The sequence below is a fragment of the Lathyrus oleraceus genome, chromosome 4, assembly GCF_024323335.1.
Source record: "Lathyrus oleraceus cultivar Zhongwan6 chromosome 4, CAAS_Psat_ZW6_1.0, whole genome shotgun sequence".
Classification (NCBI taxonomy): domain Eukaryota; kingdom Viridiplantae; phylum Streptophyta; class Magnoliopsida; order Fabales; family Fabaceae; genus Lathyrus; species Lathyrus oleraceus.
In genome coordinates, this window is record NC_066582.1 from 20,063,313 (window position 1) to 20,083,615 (window position 20,303).

At 40.9% G+C, this 20,303-nt stretch overlaps 4 protein-coding genes across 4 annotated transcripts; all 4 read left to right on the top strand.

Annotated features, from left to right (window-relative positions):
- Positions 1–42: 42 nt before the first annotated feature.
- LOC127135796 (uncharacterized) lies at positions 43–1,125 on the top strand. The gene has a single exon (XM_051062430.1). It carries the CDS (start codon positions 43–45, stop codon positions 1,123–1,125), a length of 1,083 nt encoding a protein of 360 aa, XP_050918387.1.
- Positions 1,126–2,410: 1,285 nt separating this feature from the next.
- LOC127135797 (uncharacterized) lies at positions 2,411–5,419 on the top strand. The gene has a single exon (XM_051062431.1). It carries the CDS (start codon positions 2,411–2,413, stop codon positions 5,417–5,419), a length of 3,009 nt encoding a protein of 1,002 aa, XP_050918388.1.
- Positions 5,420–14,671: 9,252 nt separating this feature from the next.
- On the top strand, positions 14,672–15,754 carry LOC127135799 (uncharacterized). The gene has a single exon (XM_051062433.1). It carries the CDS (start codon positions 14,672–14,674, stop codon positions 15,752–15,754), a length of 1,083 nt encoding a protein of 360 aa, XP_050918390.1.
- Positions 15,755–17,039: 1,285 nt separating this feature from the next.
- Positions 17,040–20,048, top strand: LOC127135800 (uncharacterized). The gene has a single exon (XM_051062434.1). It carries the CDS (start codon positions 17,040–17,042, stop codon positions 20,046–20,048), a length of 3,009 nt encoding a protein of 1,002 aa, XP_050918391.1.
- Positions 20,049–20,303: the final 255 nt, after the last annotated feature.

Below are 20,303 nucleotides of genomic sequence, written 5' to 3' on the forward strand. Positions count from 1 at the left end.
TACCATCCTTTGGGGAATTTCAAAATTCGTTGTAGGTACTCAATGGAAATGAATAAAAGAACAACTCTCCGCATCAAGGCAACCATACCAGACCTCCAAAGTTTAAGGATCCTTCAGGGGTTGATGCCCAACTCCATCCAGAGGAAGTTTACGCTCAAATATGGGGGGATTCTTGATCTCTTAAGAGTCCCTGTGAAGGCAGAGGCAGTTACTGCCTTAGCTCAGTTCTATGATCCGCCCTTGCGGTGTTTCCTCTTACAAGACTTTCTCCTAGCCCCCACGCTAGAAGAGTTTAAATTATATGTAAACGTCCCCAAAAACAGAAAGGGACCATACATGGGAATGAGGCAGAAGATAAATCCCAAAGATTTGGCTTTGACTTTAGGGATATCCCCTGAGGACCTTCTGTCACATTATAAGGAAGATAAGGATGTCCAAGGTCTTAGGAGGAGTTACTTGGAAGGGGTAGCCCGAAGAATGGCTGGGACAGAAAGGTGGGGTTCATATATTGACGTTATGGCTTTAATAATGTTTGGGATAGTCCTCTTTCCTAATGTGGGTGACTTCGTGGATGTCTCGGCCATTAGTATCTTTTGGGCTGTGAAAAATCTCGAGGTGGATCCAGTGCCTGCTCTACTAGCTGACGTCTACTATACCATGAACATTTGCCATAGTAAGGAGAAGGGATCCCTGCGCTGTTGCATTCCATTGTTGTACCAATGGTTTGCCTCACATCTTTATAGGGACATCCATCTAATAGAGACCAAGGGTAATCACGCTTTGGCTCAAAAGCTGGCATCCCTAAATGAAGGATCGATCCTCTGGTATCCGAAGGAGACAGATACCAGAGACATAATCATCAGTTGTGGGAGTTTTCCCAATGTACCCCTCATTGGTTCCAAAGGGTGCATTAACTACAATCCAGTACTGGCTCTAAGACAGTTGGGTCACCCCATATGGGAGAGGCCTAAAGAAGATGAGATAGAGGAGTTTATCTTACATGGTGGAGAAGCTTCATATAGAGAACAACTTAGGAAGGTTACTCGGGCGTGGGAAAAAGTGCATGTCAAGGATAACAAGCCAAAGAGAAAGGATACTTCATTCGGAGAGTCTTACACCCCTTAGATTAAGGAAAGGGTCCGTCTAATTAAGTTACCTTTCGTGATTGACCAAACTTATGTTCCAGACATACCTAACCCTGTTACAATGTCCACTGAGGAGGTCGACCATCTCAAAGACACTATTGCTAGGCTAGAACAAGATAAGGAAAGCCTAGAACATAGTCTTTATGACGTAAACTATGAGAAGAACCAGATAAGCTATGACCTGGAGCAGAAGGACAGACAACTCCTTGAAAATATGGAGGAACTCCGGACTGAAAGAAGTAAAAGACAAAAGACCTTAGGGGGTTTATTTAGTGCCGGAGTTAATTTTGAAAATCTCAATGGTAAGTTGAAAGAGGCCCAAGCTGAAGGTCAGAGGTGGAAGAGGGCATGGGAGCTTGCCACATGGGAACAACAGGAAAGAGAAAACATTGTAATGAATCAAATCCAGGGATTCGAAGAGGCGCTTAGGAAATCTCAAGCTGTTGCTGCTAGGCAACGACAACTAAGAATAGAAGCCGAGCAAATGCTACCACTTGAGTGGAGGAAGATCTACCAAGAGGTCCGGAACCTAAGAGAACAAGTGCATCTTCAAAATCAAGACCACGAAGTCTTGACAACTCAGGTCGCACAGTTAGAGGAAGATATCCATCACCTAAGGGACCTCTCCGCCGCAGCTCAAGTCATCGTTCAAGAACAAGGTGACCGAGCTGAAGCCTGGAGGATCGAACATTCCAATCTGGCTGAGTTCGCCAACAACTTAGTACGAGATATTCATAGGATGTTCAGAAGAGCTGATGGCGTGGCAAACTTCCACAACACTGCCCAAGAAGTACTCGAGTTTATCAGGCTATGCGACGTCCTGCTGAAGGAATTTAAGGCCCACTTAAAGAAGGCCATGAACACACCACTTTAGTTTCAATTTTTCGTTAAGAATTTATCCTTTCCGTTTTTATTATTATTGTTGGACGTGTTGTTATAATTAGGGCATCGCCCCTGTACGAACCTTTGCTTTGGATTTATAAATAAAGTTATTTCTATAATATTTACGATCATGTTCATATTCCTAAATGTGCGACAATGGATTTTGAGTGTCCCCCAAAGGAATAAAAATATATATTTTTCTGCATACATCATCATTCATTCATGCACATCTCATTTCATATGCATGGAAAAGAAAACAAAATCATTTTTCCTCATACTTTCCCAGTACCTTCGAACGTGACAACCTGACTCTCCAAACTCGAGCTCAACGTAAGAAGGTCATGGAGCAACTTGAACAAAACCAGGTAGCACTCAGGGTAGACATGGACTCAGTCAAAGGAAACGTGGAGGAAATGAAGGACAAGATGGATCAACTCACTAGGGCCATTACTAACATGTTGGCCAGGGAAGTTGAGACTGAAAAAAGGAAGACTACTTCCACACCCATACCACCACTCTGGGACGGTAACCCTCTACAAGGGTTTACTTCCGACATCCAAGGGGGTGAAGCCAAGGATGGTGCTGTTCATCCTGAGGGGTCTACCCCAACTCTTGCTCACAATGGGGAACCTCGTTCCGTACAAATACCTGTTCCACAAGACAACTATGTGGACCTAAGTCAACAATATGAGGAGGAAGATCCTAAGGGAATGCTCCAAGGAAACAAACCAGTTACTCACTTGGATGCCACTATTGGAGAAACGAGAACCGAAGACAGATATAAAGTCCTAGAAGAGAGATTGAAAGTGATTGAGGGCTTCAATATCTTTGGAGTTGACGCTATGGGAATGTGCCTGGTGCCAGACGTCACCATACCTCCAAAGTTCAAAACTCCTGACTTTGAGAAGTACAAGGGAGTCAGTTGCCCAAAGAACCATCTCAGGATGTTCGTCAGAAAGATGGCTGCCTACGCGGCAAATGAGAAACTAATGATGCATAGCTTCCAAGACAGTCTAAGCGGGGCATCCCTAGACTGGTACATGCAGCTGGAAAGAACCCATGTCAAGACGTGGGAGGACCTAGCTAATGCCTTCTTAAGACAATACAAATATAATTTGGACATGGCTCCCAATCGCATGCAACTTCAGAATCTTTCCCAAAAGGGCAGTGAATCCTTCAAAGAGTATGCCCAACGGTGGAGAGAACTAGCCTCCCGCGTACAACCTCCACTTTTGGAGAACGAGTTAGTTGACATGTTCATGGGCACCCTGCAAGGCCCTTACTACAAAAAGATGATCGGTTCAGTATCCACTGGATTTGCTGACTTAGTGATAATTGGGGAAAGAATTGAGAATGGCTTGAAAAGTGGTAAAATTGGAAAACCATCCTCAAATCAAAATAGTAATAAAAGGTACTCCAACAATAACGATTCAAAGAAAGGTGAGACTAACGCTGTCACAATTGAAGGGAATTCTCAGGCGTCTTACAATCCTTACGTTGCGGCAGTAGGCCCCAATCAATGTCCACAACAGGCATACTCTAGGCCTCAAACACAACAGGCAAGAACACCGCCTCAACAAAATCAACAAAATGGGTATGCACGGAGGGATCAACAAAGGCCGTGGAAGGAATTCGATCGCATACCTACAACCTATACTCAGGTCTTACCATATTTAATTCAAAAGGGATTGGTAGAGATTAAACCTCTAGCACCTCCGCCAAATCCGCTTCCACGTGGTTATGATGCTAATGCCAGGTGTGACTTTCATGCCGGATCTCCAGGGCATACTACTGAGAAGTGCTTGGCACTTAAGTTTAAGGTACAAGACTTATTAGAGCGCAAGATCATCTCTTTCACTCCAGAGGGTCCAAATGTGAAGGGAAATCCAATGCCAGGACACAATGATCCAACTATCAATGCGGTAGAAGAACTAGACAACACCGTTCCGACCCAAATGGTAGATCATGTGAAAACTCCCACATCAAAGACACATGAAAAATTGATCGGATACAAGGCATTCGAAGAGTTACATGCTAACTGTAAAATCTGCCTCGTCAATCCAGACACTTGCGGGAGGATGAAAGAGTGTCTCCAACGAATGATGAGTGATGGTTTGGTTCAAATCGGCTATACCAGAAAGCTAGAAGAGGTCTCATTCATAGAATCTCAAGGACACACACCTTTTGAGATCCCTTACCAGCAAGTAGAAACCCCAACACCATTTCAAATACCATTTCAAGCGTCGTCCCATATATCAGTATGTATACCGGTTCCAATCCCATCTCAAGTTCCATTTCAAATACCAGTGAAGTCAGAGGACCCTATTGTCTTTCATGTCCCTGCACCGTTCCCGTTTGAAAGCACTAATTATGTACCTTGGAATTACGACTCTACGGCATATGTAGGAGGCAAACCTATAGTGCTAGAACCAGTAATCACTAATATTGCTGGAATTGGGGGCATGACCCGGAGTGGTAGAGTGTTTTCTCCTGAGCCACAAATGAAAGAAAAGACACCAGAAAGTTCAAAAGAAAAGGAAGTTGAATCTTCCAGGAAGACCGTACCTCAAGGAGAAGCCGAGGAATTCTTAAGGTTGATCAAAAAGAGCGACTACAAGGTTGTAGACCAATTAAGCCAAACACCATCCAAAATATCCATACTATCTTTATTGTTGAGCTCTGAAGCCCATAGAGAATCCTTGTTGAAAATGTTAAATGAAGCCCATGTTACCCAAGACATAACAGTAAATCAATTCGATGATGTGGTGGCCAATATCACCGCTAGCAGTTGTTTGGGATTTAGTAACGATGAATTACCACCAGAGGGACATGCTCATAACAAAGCTTTACACATATCTGTCAAATGCCAGGATAGTCTCATATCAAAGGTATTGGTGGACACCGGATCGTCTCTAAATGTCATGCCTAAAAATACTCTGGGAAAACTAAACAATGTAAGAACTTCCATGAAAGCTAGTACTTTGGTGGTCAAGGCTTTTGATGGTTCGAAGAGGATGGTAATTGGGGAAGTCGACTTACCAATAACTGTGGGACCTCATACCTTTATGGTCACTTTTCAAGTGATGGACATCAATCCATCATATAGTTGTCTCATAGGTCGACCCTGGATCCATGCTGCAGGAGCTGTAACTTCGACCCTACACCAGAGGTTGAAATTCGTAATCGACGACAAGCTAATAATCGTCGAAGGGGAGGAGGACATGTTCGTTAGCCACCTTGTATCCTTCAGCTACATAGAAGCGGAGGGAGAAACATTGGAAATACCCTTTCAATCCTTGGAAATTGCAGCAGTCAGTCGAAGAAAGGAAAAATCAATATCCCCATGGGAGAAGATGTCCAAATTGATCAAGGGTAGATATACCCAGGGCTAGGGCAAGTTGTTGGAGATACCAGAGAAAAAGGATCGACTCGGGCTGGGTTACAAACCAGCTAATGAAATAATTCAGAAAACAAGCCAGAAGAAGCTTTATACACTTCAAGAAACCTTCCACAGTGCAGGATATAGGGATGAAGATCAAGTGACTATGATTGAAGAAGAAGAAAAAGGGATGCCTAGCTTGGTGTGCCACTGTTCATCAAATATACCTCTCAACAATTGGAAGGCCATCGAGATCCCGAAGATGATTTCCAATTTGAAGTAATTTACTGTTTTCAAAAAAATATAATAAGTCTTTTGCTACGCCCGAGGCAAATGGACAAGCTTTGTAGGGCCCCCCTTCGTTTCAATTACTTATTTATGAATAAAATTGCATTTTTGTTTTCAATCAAGATCATTTTCTTTCGTTTTAAATCTTCTTTTCAAAAAAAATGGCAATACCCTTCCAATATTCTTTCATTGCTATCAAATCATCTAAAAGACAATAATATATATATATAAAAAAATCTTCCTCATGCAGATTAATGAATGAACCTATTGAAAATGACACTACTATAATCCCTTATGACTTCGAATTCCCAATTAACCAAGCGGAAGAAGGTGATGAGGACGATTGTGAACTACCAGAAGAGTTAGCAAGATTGCTGAAGCAGGAGGACAAAGAAATTCAATGTCATCAGGAACCAGTGGATGTGATCAATCTGGGGACTGAAGAAAACAAGAAAGAAGTTAAGGTCGGCGCTTCCTTGAAAGATGAAGTCAAGAAAAGGTTGATCGATCTCTTACATGAATACTCAGATGTGTTTGCCTGGTCATACCAGGATATGCCGGGATTAGACACGGACATAGTCGTACACAAATTACCACTCAAACCAGAATGCCTGCCAGTTAAGCAAAAATTGAGAAGAACCAGACCAGACATGTCTCTAAAAATCAGGGAAGAGGTCAGAAAACAACTCGATGCTGGGTTCCTAGCTGTTGCAAAATATCCAGAATGGATGGCTAACATAGTTCCTGTTCCAAAGAAAGACGGCAAGGTTAGAATGTGTGTAGATTATCGGGATTTGAATAGAGCGAGTCCTAAGGACAATTTTCCACTACCGCACATCGACGTACTTGTAGATAACACCGCTCAGTTCTCACTCTTCTCTTTCATGGATGGATTCTCGGGTTATAACCAGATAAAAATGGATCCTGCAGACATGGAGAAAACCACGTTTATCACTCCTTGGGGCACCTTCTGTTATAAGGTAATGTCTTTCGGATTGAAAAATGCTGGGGCAACATACCAACGGGCCATGGTAACCCTATTCCATGATATGATCCATAAAGAAATAGAAGTCTACGTTGACGATATGATTGCCAAATCACAGACTGAAGAGGATCACATAGTCAACCTACAAAAACTTTTTGATCGTCTAAGAAAGTTCAAGTTACGTCTGAATCCAGCAAAATGTACTTTTGGGGTCAGATCAGGAAAGTTACTAGGGTTCATAGTCAGCCAGAGGGGAATTGAAGTCGATCCCGATAAAGTGAAAGCTATCCAAGAGATGCCATCCCCAAGGACGGAAAAGGAGGTTCGAGGATTCCTAGGGAGATTGAATTACATTGCTAGGTTCATCTCACATCTTACAGCTACATGTGAACCAATCTTCAAGTTACTCAGGAAAAATCAAGCCATCAAGTGGAACGAAGATTGTCAAAAAGCCTTCGACAAAATCAAGGAATACCTGCAAGAGCCACCTATCTTGGTACCACCAATCCCTGGGAGACCACTTATAATGTACCTAACGGTACTTGATAACTCTATGGGATGCGTATTGGGACAACAAGATGAGACTGGAAAAAGGGAGCACGCAATCTACTATCTAAGTAAGAAATTTACCAATTGTGAATCCCGATATTCACTCTTAGAGAAGACTTGTTGTGCCCTAGTGTGGGCTGCTCGGCGGCTTAGACAATATATGGTGTGTCATACCACTCTATTGATATCCCGAATGGATCCTATCAAGTATATTTTCGAGAAGCCTGCAGTAACCGGGAGAATAGCCCGATGGCAAATGTTACTAACCGAATATGACATCCAGTATGTCACACAAAAGGCCATAAAAGGAAGTGTGTTAGCAGATTATCTTGCACATCAACCAACAGAAGATTATCACCCTATACAGTTTGACTTTCCTGACGAAGATATTATGGTGATAAAGGATTGCGAGACCCCAGGTCCCGATGAAGGACCTGAACCAGGATCACGATGGAAATTGGTATTTGATGGTGCTTCAAATGCAACCGGACATGGAATCGGAGCTGTCATAACCTCCCCAACAGGGTACCATATTCCTTTCACTGCTAGGTTATGTTTTACCTGTACGAACAACATGGCAGAGTATGAGGCGTGCATCCTAGGGATTAACGAAGCCATTGACTTAAGAATCAAGATTCTAGAGGTATATGGAGATTCAACTCTTGTTATCAATCAAATCAAGGGAGAATGGGGGACTCATAATGCTAAGTTAATCCAGTACCGAGACCACGTCCGGAAGATGATTACTTACTTTGATGAAATTACCTTCAATTATATTCCTCGAGAAGAGAATCAACTAGCGGATGCCTTGGCCACATTATCGTCCATGTTCAAGGTCAAGTGGTATAACGAGGCGCCAGCTATAAGAATTCATCGGTTGGATGAGCCTGCCTATTGCGTAGCCGTAGAGGCAGAAGGAGATAATAAACCATGGTTTCATGACATCAAAAATTTCCTTCAGAAACAAGAATATCCCACGAACGCCTCCAGCGGTGATAAGAAGACACTTAGAAGATTGGCTTCCCAATTCCTCCTTAATGGGGAGGTGCTTTATAAGAGGAATCATGACATGATCTTGCTCAGATGCTTGGACGAGTATGAGAAGGACGTGCTTATCAAAGAAATTCATGAAGGATCCTTTGGAACTCATGCCAATGGGCATGCCATGGCTAAGAAAATTCTCCGGGCAGGATATTACTGGTTGACTATGGAGAGCGACTGTTACAAGTACGTCAAGAAGTGTCACAAGTGCCAGATCTATGCAGATAAGGTAAATGTGCCACCTACTCCCTTAAATGTCTTGACCGCTCCATGGCCGTTTTCCATGTGGGGTATAGACATAATCGGGATGATTGAGCCCAAAGCTGCAAATGGACACCGATTCATTCTGGTTGCTATCGACTACTTCACCAAATGGGTGGAAGCTACTTCTTACACCAACGTGACAAGACAAGTGATTGCACGATTCATCAAGAAGGAAATCATATGTCGGTACGGGGTTCCTAACAAAATTATCACAGATAATGGTTTGAACCTAAATAATAAAGTGATGGATGAGTTATGCGAGAGCTTCAAAATTGAACACCATAATTCATCACCCTATCGACCAAAGATGAACGGCACAGTAGAAGCGGCCAACAAGAATATCAAAAAGATTATCCAGAAAATGGTGAAGACCTACAAAGACTGGCATGAGATGCTTCCTTTTGCACTACACGGCTACAGAACTTCCATCCGCACCTCAACAGGGGCAACTCCCTTCTCTTTAGTATATGGTACCGAAGCTGTACTCCCTGTTGAAGTTGAAATCCCTTCATTAAGAATCCTGATGGAGACCCAGCTAGATGAAGCAGAATGGGTGCAAACCAGGTTCGACCAACTAAATCTCATAGAAGAGAAGCGCATGGCTGCAATATGTCACGGGCAACTGTATCAACAAAGGCTTAAAAAGCATTCGACAAGAAAGTTCGTCCTCGACACTTTGAAGAAGGTGATCTAGTTCTTAGGAAAGTCCTACCCATCCATAAAGATCCCCGCGGCAAATGGACCCCAAACTACGAGGGACCATATGTCGTGAAGAAGGCCTTCTCTGGAGGAGCTCTGATTCTCATGACTATGGATGGAGCTGAGTTACCACGAGCCATAAACTCAGATGCAGTTAAGAAATACTATGCCTAGAAAAAGAGGATAAAAAGCCCGCTAAGTTGAAAACCCTAAAGGGCGACTTAGGCAAAAATTAGGGCGTCCCGGTGGATTGAAAACTTGAAAGAGCAATCCAGGCAAAAAATTAGGGACTTGTATAATAATAAAACCCGATAAGTCGAAAACCCAAAAGGGCGGCTTAAGAAAAATAGGGTGTATCATCTCGGTGGACTAAGACTCGAAAAGAGCGGTCCAGGCAAAAATTAGGGATATCCAAAAGGCATGTGACCACATCATTTATTTCATCCTACGACAAGAATTCAGATGGGAGTAATCAATTCAATCATCACCGTCGGAAGCAAAGTATTGTAACCTCGAAGATGTAGGGATAATAACACGTGTTAAATTCAATAGGGACATGAATAAATCTGTTTTTTGTTGCCATTTTTATGTCTTTGTAGACTTTCGGTAATCTCTCCTTACGGGAATTACCTCCTTATGTAATATTGCCTATTTACGGGCAAAATCTCAATTAATAAATTTTGTTTTCCAAACCTCTTCCTTTACTTTTCAATTTTTCCGCTTGATTACAAAATGTCAACTATTTGTGAATAATGCATTGAAATGTTGGGCATACTAAAAAAGGCTTGCAAGAGAAAACATATTTTACTTCGATTTTGAAAGTGTTAAAGGGATCATATTCTTATAACATCGCTTCTCAGGAAAAATACAGGGTTCATAAACTAACAGTCACACGAATATAAAAGTTTCTCCTTATACAAGAAGAAGGGCACATTGCATATTCGTGGATATCAAGAACATCACGGTCAGTTCCATGGCCATAGCAAAATCTCAAGGGGTCGGAGGGTCAAAACATCAAGAAAACACTGATTCCCACAAAAGCATACATTGCATATACATATCATAAAAGAAGCATTAGCAAAAAAAAAAGGGTTGCATCATGCACCAAACATCAAACATACATCAATTCAAAATACACATACACATAAACATGCATCCATAATACATGCCATAAGATTTGCGACCACTTTTAGAGATTCAATCCCTAGCTATACCAATACATTTCCCCAAGCATAAATGCTTATGGGCCTTCCCTAGTAAGTAACACTCCCTTAAGCACCTTTTCATTAAAGGACTTATTCAGCAAGCTCGCTCGCTAAGAATCTTTAAAAGGAATCTATCAAGTAGCCGGTCATCCTGAATGATCGTTATCAACCAGTGAGCAGGTCTTCACCTCTCACCTTCCCCAACTCACCTGTGGGATATGTTCCAACACGCTAGGGTTTTCATCAATATAAAGGGTTATATCAAGAGATTATGTCAATGGATGCTATCAAGGGGTTTATCAAGGATTCTACCAAGGGGTTTGTCAAGGATTTTTACCAAGGGGTTTTCATCAGAGATTATCTGTCGAGGGTTCATTAGGGTTTTATCATCAGGGGTTCCATCAGAAGTTGTATAAGAGGTATCACCAAGAGTTATGCCAGGGATTTTATTACGAGTTTCATCAGGGGTTCTACCAGGGTTATCAAACAGTGACCAGAGGATCGTCCGAGTCTTGTCTGGTTTCTGTGATTATGGGAACCGTATGCAAATAGATATTATTAGGGATACATCAAAGTGGGATACCAACAGAGCACCAGCGATTGGTCAATCATTGCTCGGCTCCGGAGTCTATTAACCCCGCGGTCAAAATTAGGGTTCCTCTTTATATTTAATCATCTTCCATCATGAGATGATGAAGGCTCAACGTCATCATCCTCTCAGTTTGAAGCTAATTAAATAGGGGCAGCTGTCGTACCCCAAATTTTGCCCACACTTCATATGCTTTCTAGTGCCACTTTATGTTGAATAAATGAAATGGCACAATTGGAAAGAGAGCATGTGAAAGGCATGTAAGCACAAGGACATGGGTTCGATTTCAACTTTTTTCATATTTTTGGCATCATTTATTAACAAATATTTTAAATAATAATTAATTTTTTTATTTTTATCCGAAATAAAAAAAAATGATTAAAAGAAGAGTGTAAGGAACTTAAGGGCAAGCACGCAAGTTCAAATCTCACCATCTTTAAATTTAGTACTTTTGTGCTCTTATTTTTAAAATCATTTTTTTTTCTTTCTACTTTTATTTTGGCATTTTTTTATAATTAAACCTCTATTAGACACTATTATTTTCATTAACACTATGATTAATATTCTTGTTACTATTAATTTCGTTTTTATGTTACGTTAATACCTTTAGTATATTAAAATTGTTATTACTAGGTAGATATTATAGGTTTATTAATGCTATTTTTATGGCACTATTATTATTATTCAATTCCATTAAATTCAAATAAGAAAAGAAAGAGAAACAGAAAGAGCATTTTGGTTCATCATCATCAATGCCGTATCCCCAATGTCCAAATTACAAAAGAAAAAATCAGAGTTTCCGAAAGTTAAAGTCACAGTTTCTACCGATTCAATCATAAACATATCTCTATCAGATTTTTATTAACTCCAAAATCAATTAATCAATTTCAAATATGATACGAAATTCAAATCACAGTAGACAATCCATTCTTCCCAAATTTAACAACAATCAAAATCAATTCCTAAAATTGTTTTTTATTATAAAAAGATAGAATAGTAAGAAGAAAAGGGGGACACAATTGGAAACCAAGGAAAATTACTGTAAGAGAAAAATTAAAACACCGCAACAGCATCCACAACGATCGGAAGAAGAGAAGACGATACTTCAAAAACCTACGCGACCAATCACGACATCCTCCTCTGTGCACCAGTCGCGCGCTGCCTCTCTCAATCGATCTTCTCATCGCTGTTCATCCTGAACGCCACTGCACCACCGCTAACGGCGTTTCCGGTCAAGGTCCGAACTCAACCCCTTACTTATTTTGCATAATGATCGCTTGACTATGGTTGTTATTATTAAATATGATGTGGTGGGTTTGTGTATGATGATGGAATTAAGGGAAAGAAGATCTGTTTTTTTGTTGTTAAGAGAGAGATGAAAATCTATGGTGTTTTATTATGTCTTATTTTATATTATTTTTCTCTTACTTATTTGCCACTTGTCACAATTAGAATGAGAATTTGTTTTGGTTGAAATCTTGACCGAAAGAGCTGTATTGTGATGCATGCATTATTTCAATTTTTTTATTATTCTCGTTGTTATAGTACATGCCTAACTTACTTAATTTATTTTCTTATATAAAAGTCATGATAAATATCCTTATCTAATTGTATGGTTAATTTTAAAGAGAGGGATATGGATGGGGTAGACTCCAATTTGCCTTCCTGGATTTATTTTTGTGTTTTTTTCATACTATTATTTATGTTTTTTATGGACTTTGAGATTTAGAAATGCTAATAGGTTTGAAATCCTAATTATTGACTCTAACTCTAGGTTTCGGAGTATTGAAAAGTGTTTATAAAAATTAAATATTTAAATTATTTAGTATATTTTAAAATTTGTAGTCTTTTGTGTCAAAGAAATATTTATTTTATTTTCACGTTTTGTTAATAGGAATAGAGGTAAATTGTATTGACTCTCATTCATTACTAAATATCTCCCATAATCTCTTTTACACCCCTTCCAACTTGTATATGTTTTTTTCAATTATTATTATTAATATTAGAATAGTAATTCATAAAAACATTTATAGAAAAAAAACAGTAAAATAATTATACATCTATTAGGAGTTTATTTTCTAAATCAAACTAATCATTATATTGTTGCAATCAAAATAAATGGGATAAATATGGGGAAAAAAAATTAGGGATATTTTATGGGATAATCATGGGATAACTTTGGGATAATATGGGATAAAATTCTATGACAAATTCTAAGGATTTTAAAGGGATAAAAATTGGGGTACGAAATATATTATCTAAGGGATACGTTATTTATTTTCTTAAATAAACTAGATGTTATATTTTTGAATCAAATAATTGGGATAAAATTGATCTCAACACACTTCAAATTATAAGTCCTCTACCCTAAGGTATTGAGGCATTTTAAAAATCAATCATTTCTCCGCCCCCGATGCGTGAGAGTTTTTCAAGGGATAAAAACGACAAAACAAACAATTATTTTCTAGAAGAACTACGGTACTCTGATCCCTCGCCTAATGCGAAGGTACGTAGGCATAGAGTTGTAAACTCTAGCGAGTACAATTATGAAAAACATTTTTGGGTCTCTCGTCCATTTAAAAGTAACACCTTCTGTAAATAAATAATTAATTAATAATTAGTAAATATCAAAGCAAACACTTTAGAAACACACACTAGCCCTAGAATTGTAGGAGGATTCCATTGAGTACAATGGAGGTAAGGGGTGCCTAACACCTTCCCCTTACTTAACTGACTCTCGAACCTAGTCTCTCACCCTTAGTCATTAGGTTTTATCATTATTTCCCTATTCCTTAGGAATGAATAAAGGATGGTGGCGACTCTGTCATTTTTCCAGCCGCGACAGCTGGCGACTCTGCTGGGGAGTTCTAATACTTTCCCTAAAGAGAGTCCATCCTAACCTCCGATTTTAGGATTTTGTGTGCTTCCTTGTTTGCTTCTATTTGTTTATTTATTTATTTACTGCTTTTCATTTATTTATTTTTCTTTTTATGCTCTATATTATTCTCTTATCTTATTAAATTATCATATCATTGGTGGGAATCGATATTATGTGAGGAGCTAAAACCCAAGCTCGAGAAAAAAGTTAAGCTTAAGTAAGGGGTCGTCCTGTCTCGGCCACCGGGGTTTTCATCCCGTAGGGTCTTTGATGACGATTCCGCCCAGAATAGATCAATTCAAGAGGTTTGTCATGAGAAGGCCAGCACTTCTTCATGATAGAGCTTTGGGTTCGATCCATGACTCTGGGGACCTAGTATAGAACCCTCGCAATTTAGGGTGACCTTACGTTATCAACCTGCAAAGGTCGTTACTAAGGTCCCGCCTAGACGAGGCTTATCCCGAAGGATTACCATAGGAAGGCTTGCTCCTTCTCATGGTAAAACAAGGGTATAGTCCATGACTCTATGACTATTATTTTACCAAAAGCTTTATATCCTACAAGTGAGGGGATTGGGTAGTCTAACCTTATATCCAACCTAATCTTAAGTAGCCTACCCAATATAGGGCATACTTACACGACCATCCTAACCAAAAATATGTAAAGATAAGATACATTCATATCATCATGTCATTAGCATCAAAAATAAAGCTCTTACATACATTTACCATCCTTTGGGGAATTTCAAAATTCGTTGTAGGTACTCAATGGAAATGAATAAAAGAACAACTCTCCGCATCAAGGCAACCATACCAGACCTCCAAAGTTTAAGGATCCTTCAGGGGTTGATGCCCAACTCCATCCAGAGGAAGTTTACGCTCAAATATGGGGGGATTCTTGATCTCTTAAGAGTCCCTGTGAAGGCAGAGGCAGTTACTGCCTTAGCTCAGTTCTATGATCCGCCCTTGCGGTGTTTCCTCTTTCAAGACTTTCTCCTAGCCCCCACGCTAGAAGAGTTTAAATTATATGTAAACGTCCCCAAAAACAGAAAGGGACCATACATGGGAATGAGGCAGAAGATAAATCCCAAAGATTTGGCTTTGACTTTAGGGATATCCCCTGAGGACCTTCTGTCACATTATAAGGAAGATAAGGATGTCCAAGGTCTTAGGAGGAGTTACTTGGAAGGGGTAGCCCGAAGAATGGCTGGGACAGAAAGGTGGGGTTCATATATTGACGTTATGGCTTTAATAATGTTTGGGATAGTCCTCTTTCCTAATGTGGGTGACTTCGTGGATGTCTCGGCCATTAGTATCTTTTGGGCTGTGAAAAATCTCGAGGTGGATCCAGTGCCTGCTCTACTAGCTGACGTCTACTATACCATGAACATTTGCCATAGTAAGGAGAAGGGATCCCTGCGCTGTTGCATTCCATTGTTGTACCAATGGTTTGCCTCACATCTTTATAGGGACATCCATCTAATAGAGACCAAGGGTAATCACGCTTTGGCTCAAAAGCTGGCATCCCTAAATGAAGGATCGATCCTCTGGTATCCGAAGGAGACAGATACCAGAGACATAATCATCAGTTGTGGGAGTTTTCCCAATGTACCCCTCATTGGTTCCAAAGGGTGCATTAACTACAATCCAGTACTGGCTCTAAGACAGTTGGGTCACCCCATATGGGAGAGGCCTAAAGAAGATGAGATAGAGGAGTTTATCTTACATGGTGGAGAAGCTTCATATAGAGAACAACTTAGGAAGGTTACTCGGGCGTGGGAAAAAGTGCATGTCAAGGATAACAAGCCAAAGAGAAAGGATACTTCATTCGGAGAGTCTTACACCCCTTAGATTAAGGAAAGGGTCCGTCTAATTAAGTTACCTTTCGTGATTGACCAAACTTATGTTCCAGACATACCTAACCCTGTTACAATGTCCACTGAGGAGGTCGACCATCTCAAAGACACTATTGCTAGGCTAGAACAAGATAAGGAAAGCCTAGAACATAGTCTTTATGACGTAAACTATGAGAAGAACCAGATAAGCTATGACCTGGAGCAGAAGGACAGACAACTCCTTGAAAATATGGAGGAACTCCGGACTGAAAGAAGTAAAAGACAAAAGACCTTAGGGGGTTTATTTAGTGCCGGAGTTAATTTTGAAAATCTCAATGGTAAGTTGAAAGAGGCCCAAGCTGAAGGTCAGAGGTGGAAGAGGGCATGGGAGCTTGCCACATGGGAACAACAGGAAAGAGAAAACATTGTAATGAATCAAATCCAGGGATTCGAAGAGGCGCTTAGGAAATCTCAAGCTGTTGCTGCTAGGCAACGACAACTAAGAATAGAAGCCGAGCAAATGCTACCACTTGAGTGGAGGAAGATCTACCAAGAGGTCCGGAACCTAAGAGAACAAGTGCATCTTCAAAATCAAGACCACGAAGTCTTGACAACTCAGGTCGCACAGTTAGAGGAAGAAATCCATCACCTAAGGGACCTCTCCGCCGCAGCTCAAGTCATCGTTCAAGAACAAGGTGACCGAGCTGAAGCCTGGAGGATCGAACATTCCAATCTGGCTGAGTTCGCCAACAACTTAGTACGAGATATTCATAGGATGTTCAGAAGAGCTGATGGCGTGGCAAACTTCCACAACACTGCCCAAGAAGTACTCGAGTTTATCAGGCTATGCGACGTCCTGCTGAAGGAATTTAAGGCCCACTTAAAGAAGGCCATGAACACACCACTTTAGTTTCAATTTTTCGTTAAGAATTTATCCTTTCCGTTTTTATTATTATTGTTGGACGTGTTGTTATAATTAGGGCATCGCCCCTGTACGAACCTTTGCTTTGGATTTATAAATAAAGTTATTTCTATAATATTTACGATCATGTTCATATTCCTAAATGTGCGACAATGGATTTTGAGTGTCCCCCAAAGGAATAAAAATATATATTTTTCTGCATACATCATCATTCATTCATGCACATCTCATTTCATATGCATGGAAAAGAAAACGAAATCATTTTTCCTCATACTTTCCCAGTACCTTCGAACGTGACAACCTGACTCTCCAAACTCGAGCTCAACGTAAGAAGGTCATGGAGCAACTTGAACAAAACCAGGTAGCACTCAGGGTAGACATGGACTCAGTCAAAGGAAACGTGGAGGAAATGAAGGACAAGATGGATCAACTCACTAGGGCCATTACTAACATGTTGGCCAGGGAAGTTGAGACTGAGAAAAGGAAGACTACTTCCACACCCATACCACCACTCTGGGACGGTAACCCTCTACAAGGGTTTACTTCCGACATCCAAGGGGGTGAAGCCAAGGATGGTGCTGTTCATCCTGAGGGGTCTACCCCAACTCTTGCTCACAATGGGGAACCTCGTTCCGTACAAATACCTGTTCCACAAGACAACTATGTGGACCTAAGTCAACAATATGAGGAGGAAGATCCTAAGGGAATGCTCCAAGGAAACAAACCAGTTACTCACTTGGATGCCACTATTGGAGAAACGAGAACCGAAGACAGATATAAAGTCCTAGAAGAGAGATTGAAAGTGATTGAGGGCTTCAATATCTTTGGAGTTGACGCTATGGGAATGTGCCTGGTGCCAGACGTCACCATACCTCCAAAGTTCAAAACTCCTGACTTTGAGAAGTACAAGGGAGTCAGTTGCCCAAAGAACCATCTCAGGATGTTCGTCAGAAAGATGGCTGCCTACGCGGCAAATGAGAAACTAATGATGCATAGCTTCCAAGACAGTCTAAGCGGGGCATCCCTAGACTGGTACATGCAGCTGGAAAGAACCCATGTCAAGACGTGGGAGGACCTAGCTAATGCCTTCTTAAGACAATACAAATATAATTTGGACATGGCTCCCAATCGCATGCAACTTCAGAATCTTTCCCAAAAGGGCAGTGAATCCTTCAAAGAGTATGCCCAACGGTGGAGAGAACTAGCCTCCCGCGTACAACCTCCACTTTTGGAGAACGAGTTAGTTGACATGTTCATGGGCACCCTGCAAGGCCCTTACTACAAAAAGATGATCGGTTCAGTATCCACTGGATTTGCTGACTTAGTGATAATTGGGGAAAGAATTGAGAATGGCTTGAAAAGTGGTAAAATTGGAAAACCATCCTCAAATCAAAATAGTAATAAAAGGTACTCCAACAATAACGATTCAAAGAAAGGTGAGACTAACGCTGTCACAATTGAAGGGAATTCTCAGGCGTCTTACAATCCTTACGTTGCGGCAGTAGGCCCCAATCAATGTCCACAACAGGCATACTCTAGGCCTCAAACACAACAGGCAAGAACACCGCCTCAACAAAATCAACAAAATGGGTATGCACGGAGGGATCAACAAAGGCCGTGGAAGGAATTCGATCGCATACCTACAACCTATACTCAGGTCTTACCATATTTAATTCAAAAGGGATTGGTAGAGATTAAACCTCTAGCACCTCCGCCAAATCCGCTTCCACGTGGTTATGATGCTAATGCCAGGTGTGACTTTCATGCCGGATCTCCAGGGCATACTACTGAGAAGTGCTTGGCACTTAAGTTTAAGGTACAAGACTTATTAGAGCGCAAGATCATCTCTTTCACTCCAGAGGGTCCAAATGTGAAGGGAAATCCAATGCCAGGACACAATGATCCAACTATCAATGCGGTAGAAGAACTAGACAACACCGTTCCGACCCAAATGGTAGATCATGTGAAAACTCCCACATCAAAGACACATGAAAAATTGATCGGATACAAGGCATTCGAAGAGTTACATGCTAACTGTAAAATCTGCCTCGTCAATCCAGACACTTGCGGGAGGATGAAAGAGTGTCTCCAACGAATGATGAGTGATGGTTTGGTTCAAATCGGCTATACCAGAAAGCTAGAAGAGGTCTCATTCATAGAATCTCAAGGACACACACCTTTTGAGATCCCCTACCAGCAAGTAGAAACCCCAACACCATTTCAAATACCATTTCAAGCGTCGTCCCATATATCAGTATGTATACCGGTTCCAATCCCATCTCAAGTTCCATTTCAAATACCAGTGAAGTCAGAGGACCCTATTGTCTTTCATGTCCCTGCACCGTTCCCGTTTGAAAGCACTAATTATGTACCTTGGAATTACGACTCTACGGCATATGTAGGAGGCAAACCTATAGTGCTAGAACCAGTAATCACTAATATTGCTGGAATTGGGGGCATGACCCGGAGTGGTAGAGTGTTTTCTCCTGAGCCACAAATGAAAGAAAAGACACCAGAAAGTTCAAAAGAAAAGGAAGTTGAATCTTCCAGGAAGACCGTACCTCAAGGAGAAGCCGAGGAATTCTTAAGGTTGATCAAAAAGAGCGACTACAAGGTTGTAGACCAATTAAGCCAAACACCATCCAAAATATCCATACTATCTTTATTGTTGAGCTCTGAAGCCCATAGAGAATCCTTGTTGAAAATGTTAAATGAAGCCCATGTTACCCAAGACATAACAGTAAATCAATTCGATGATGTGGTGGCCAATATCACCGCTAGCAGTTGTTTGGGATTTAGTAACGATGAATTACCACCAGAGGGACATGCTCATAACAAAGCTTTACACATATCTGTCAAATGCCAGGATAGTCTCATATCAAAGGTATTGGTGGACACCGGATCGTCTCTAAATGTCATGCCTAAAAATACTCTGGGAAAACTAAACAATGTAAGAACTTCCATGAAAGCTAGTACTTTGGTGGTCAAGGCTTTTGATGGTTCGAAGAGGATGGTAATTGGGGAAGTCGACTTACCAATAACTGTGGGACCTCATACCTTTATGGTCACTTTTCAAGTGATGGACATCAATCCATCATATAGTTGTCTCATAGGTCGACCCTGGATCCATGCTGCAGGAGCTGTAACTTCGACCCTACACCAGAGGTTGAAATTCGTAATCGACGACAAGCTAATAATCGTCGAAGGGGAGGAGGACATGTTCGTTAGCCACCTTGTATCCTTCAGCTACATAGAAGCGGAGGGAGAAACATTGGAAATACCCTTTCAATCCTTGGAAATTGCAGCAGTCAGTCGAAGAAAGGAAAAATCAATATCCCCATGGGAGAAGATGTCCAAATTGATCAAGGGTAGATATACCCAGGGCTAGGGCAAGTTGTTGGAGATACCAGAGAAAAAGGATCGACTCGGGCTGGGTTACAAACCAGCTAATGAAATAATTCAGAAAACAAGCCAGAAGAAGCTTTATACACTTCAAGAAACCTTCCACAGTGCAGGATATAGGGATGAAGATCAAGTGACTATGATTGAAGAAGAAGAAAAAGGGATGCCTAGCTTGGTGTGCCACTGTTCATCAAATATACCTCTCAACAATTGGAAGGCCATCGAGATCCCGAAGATGATT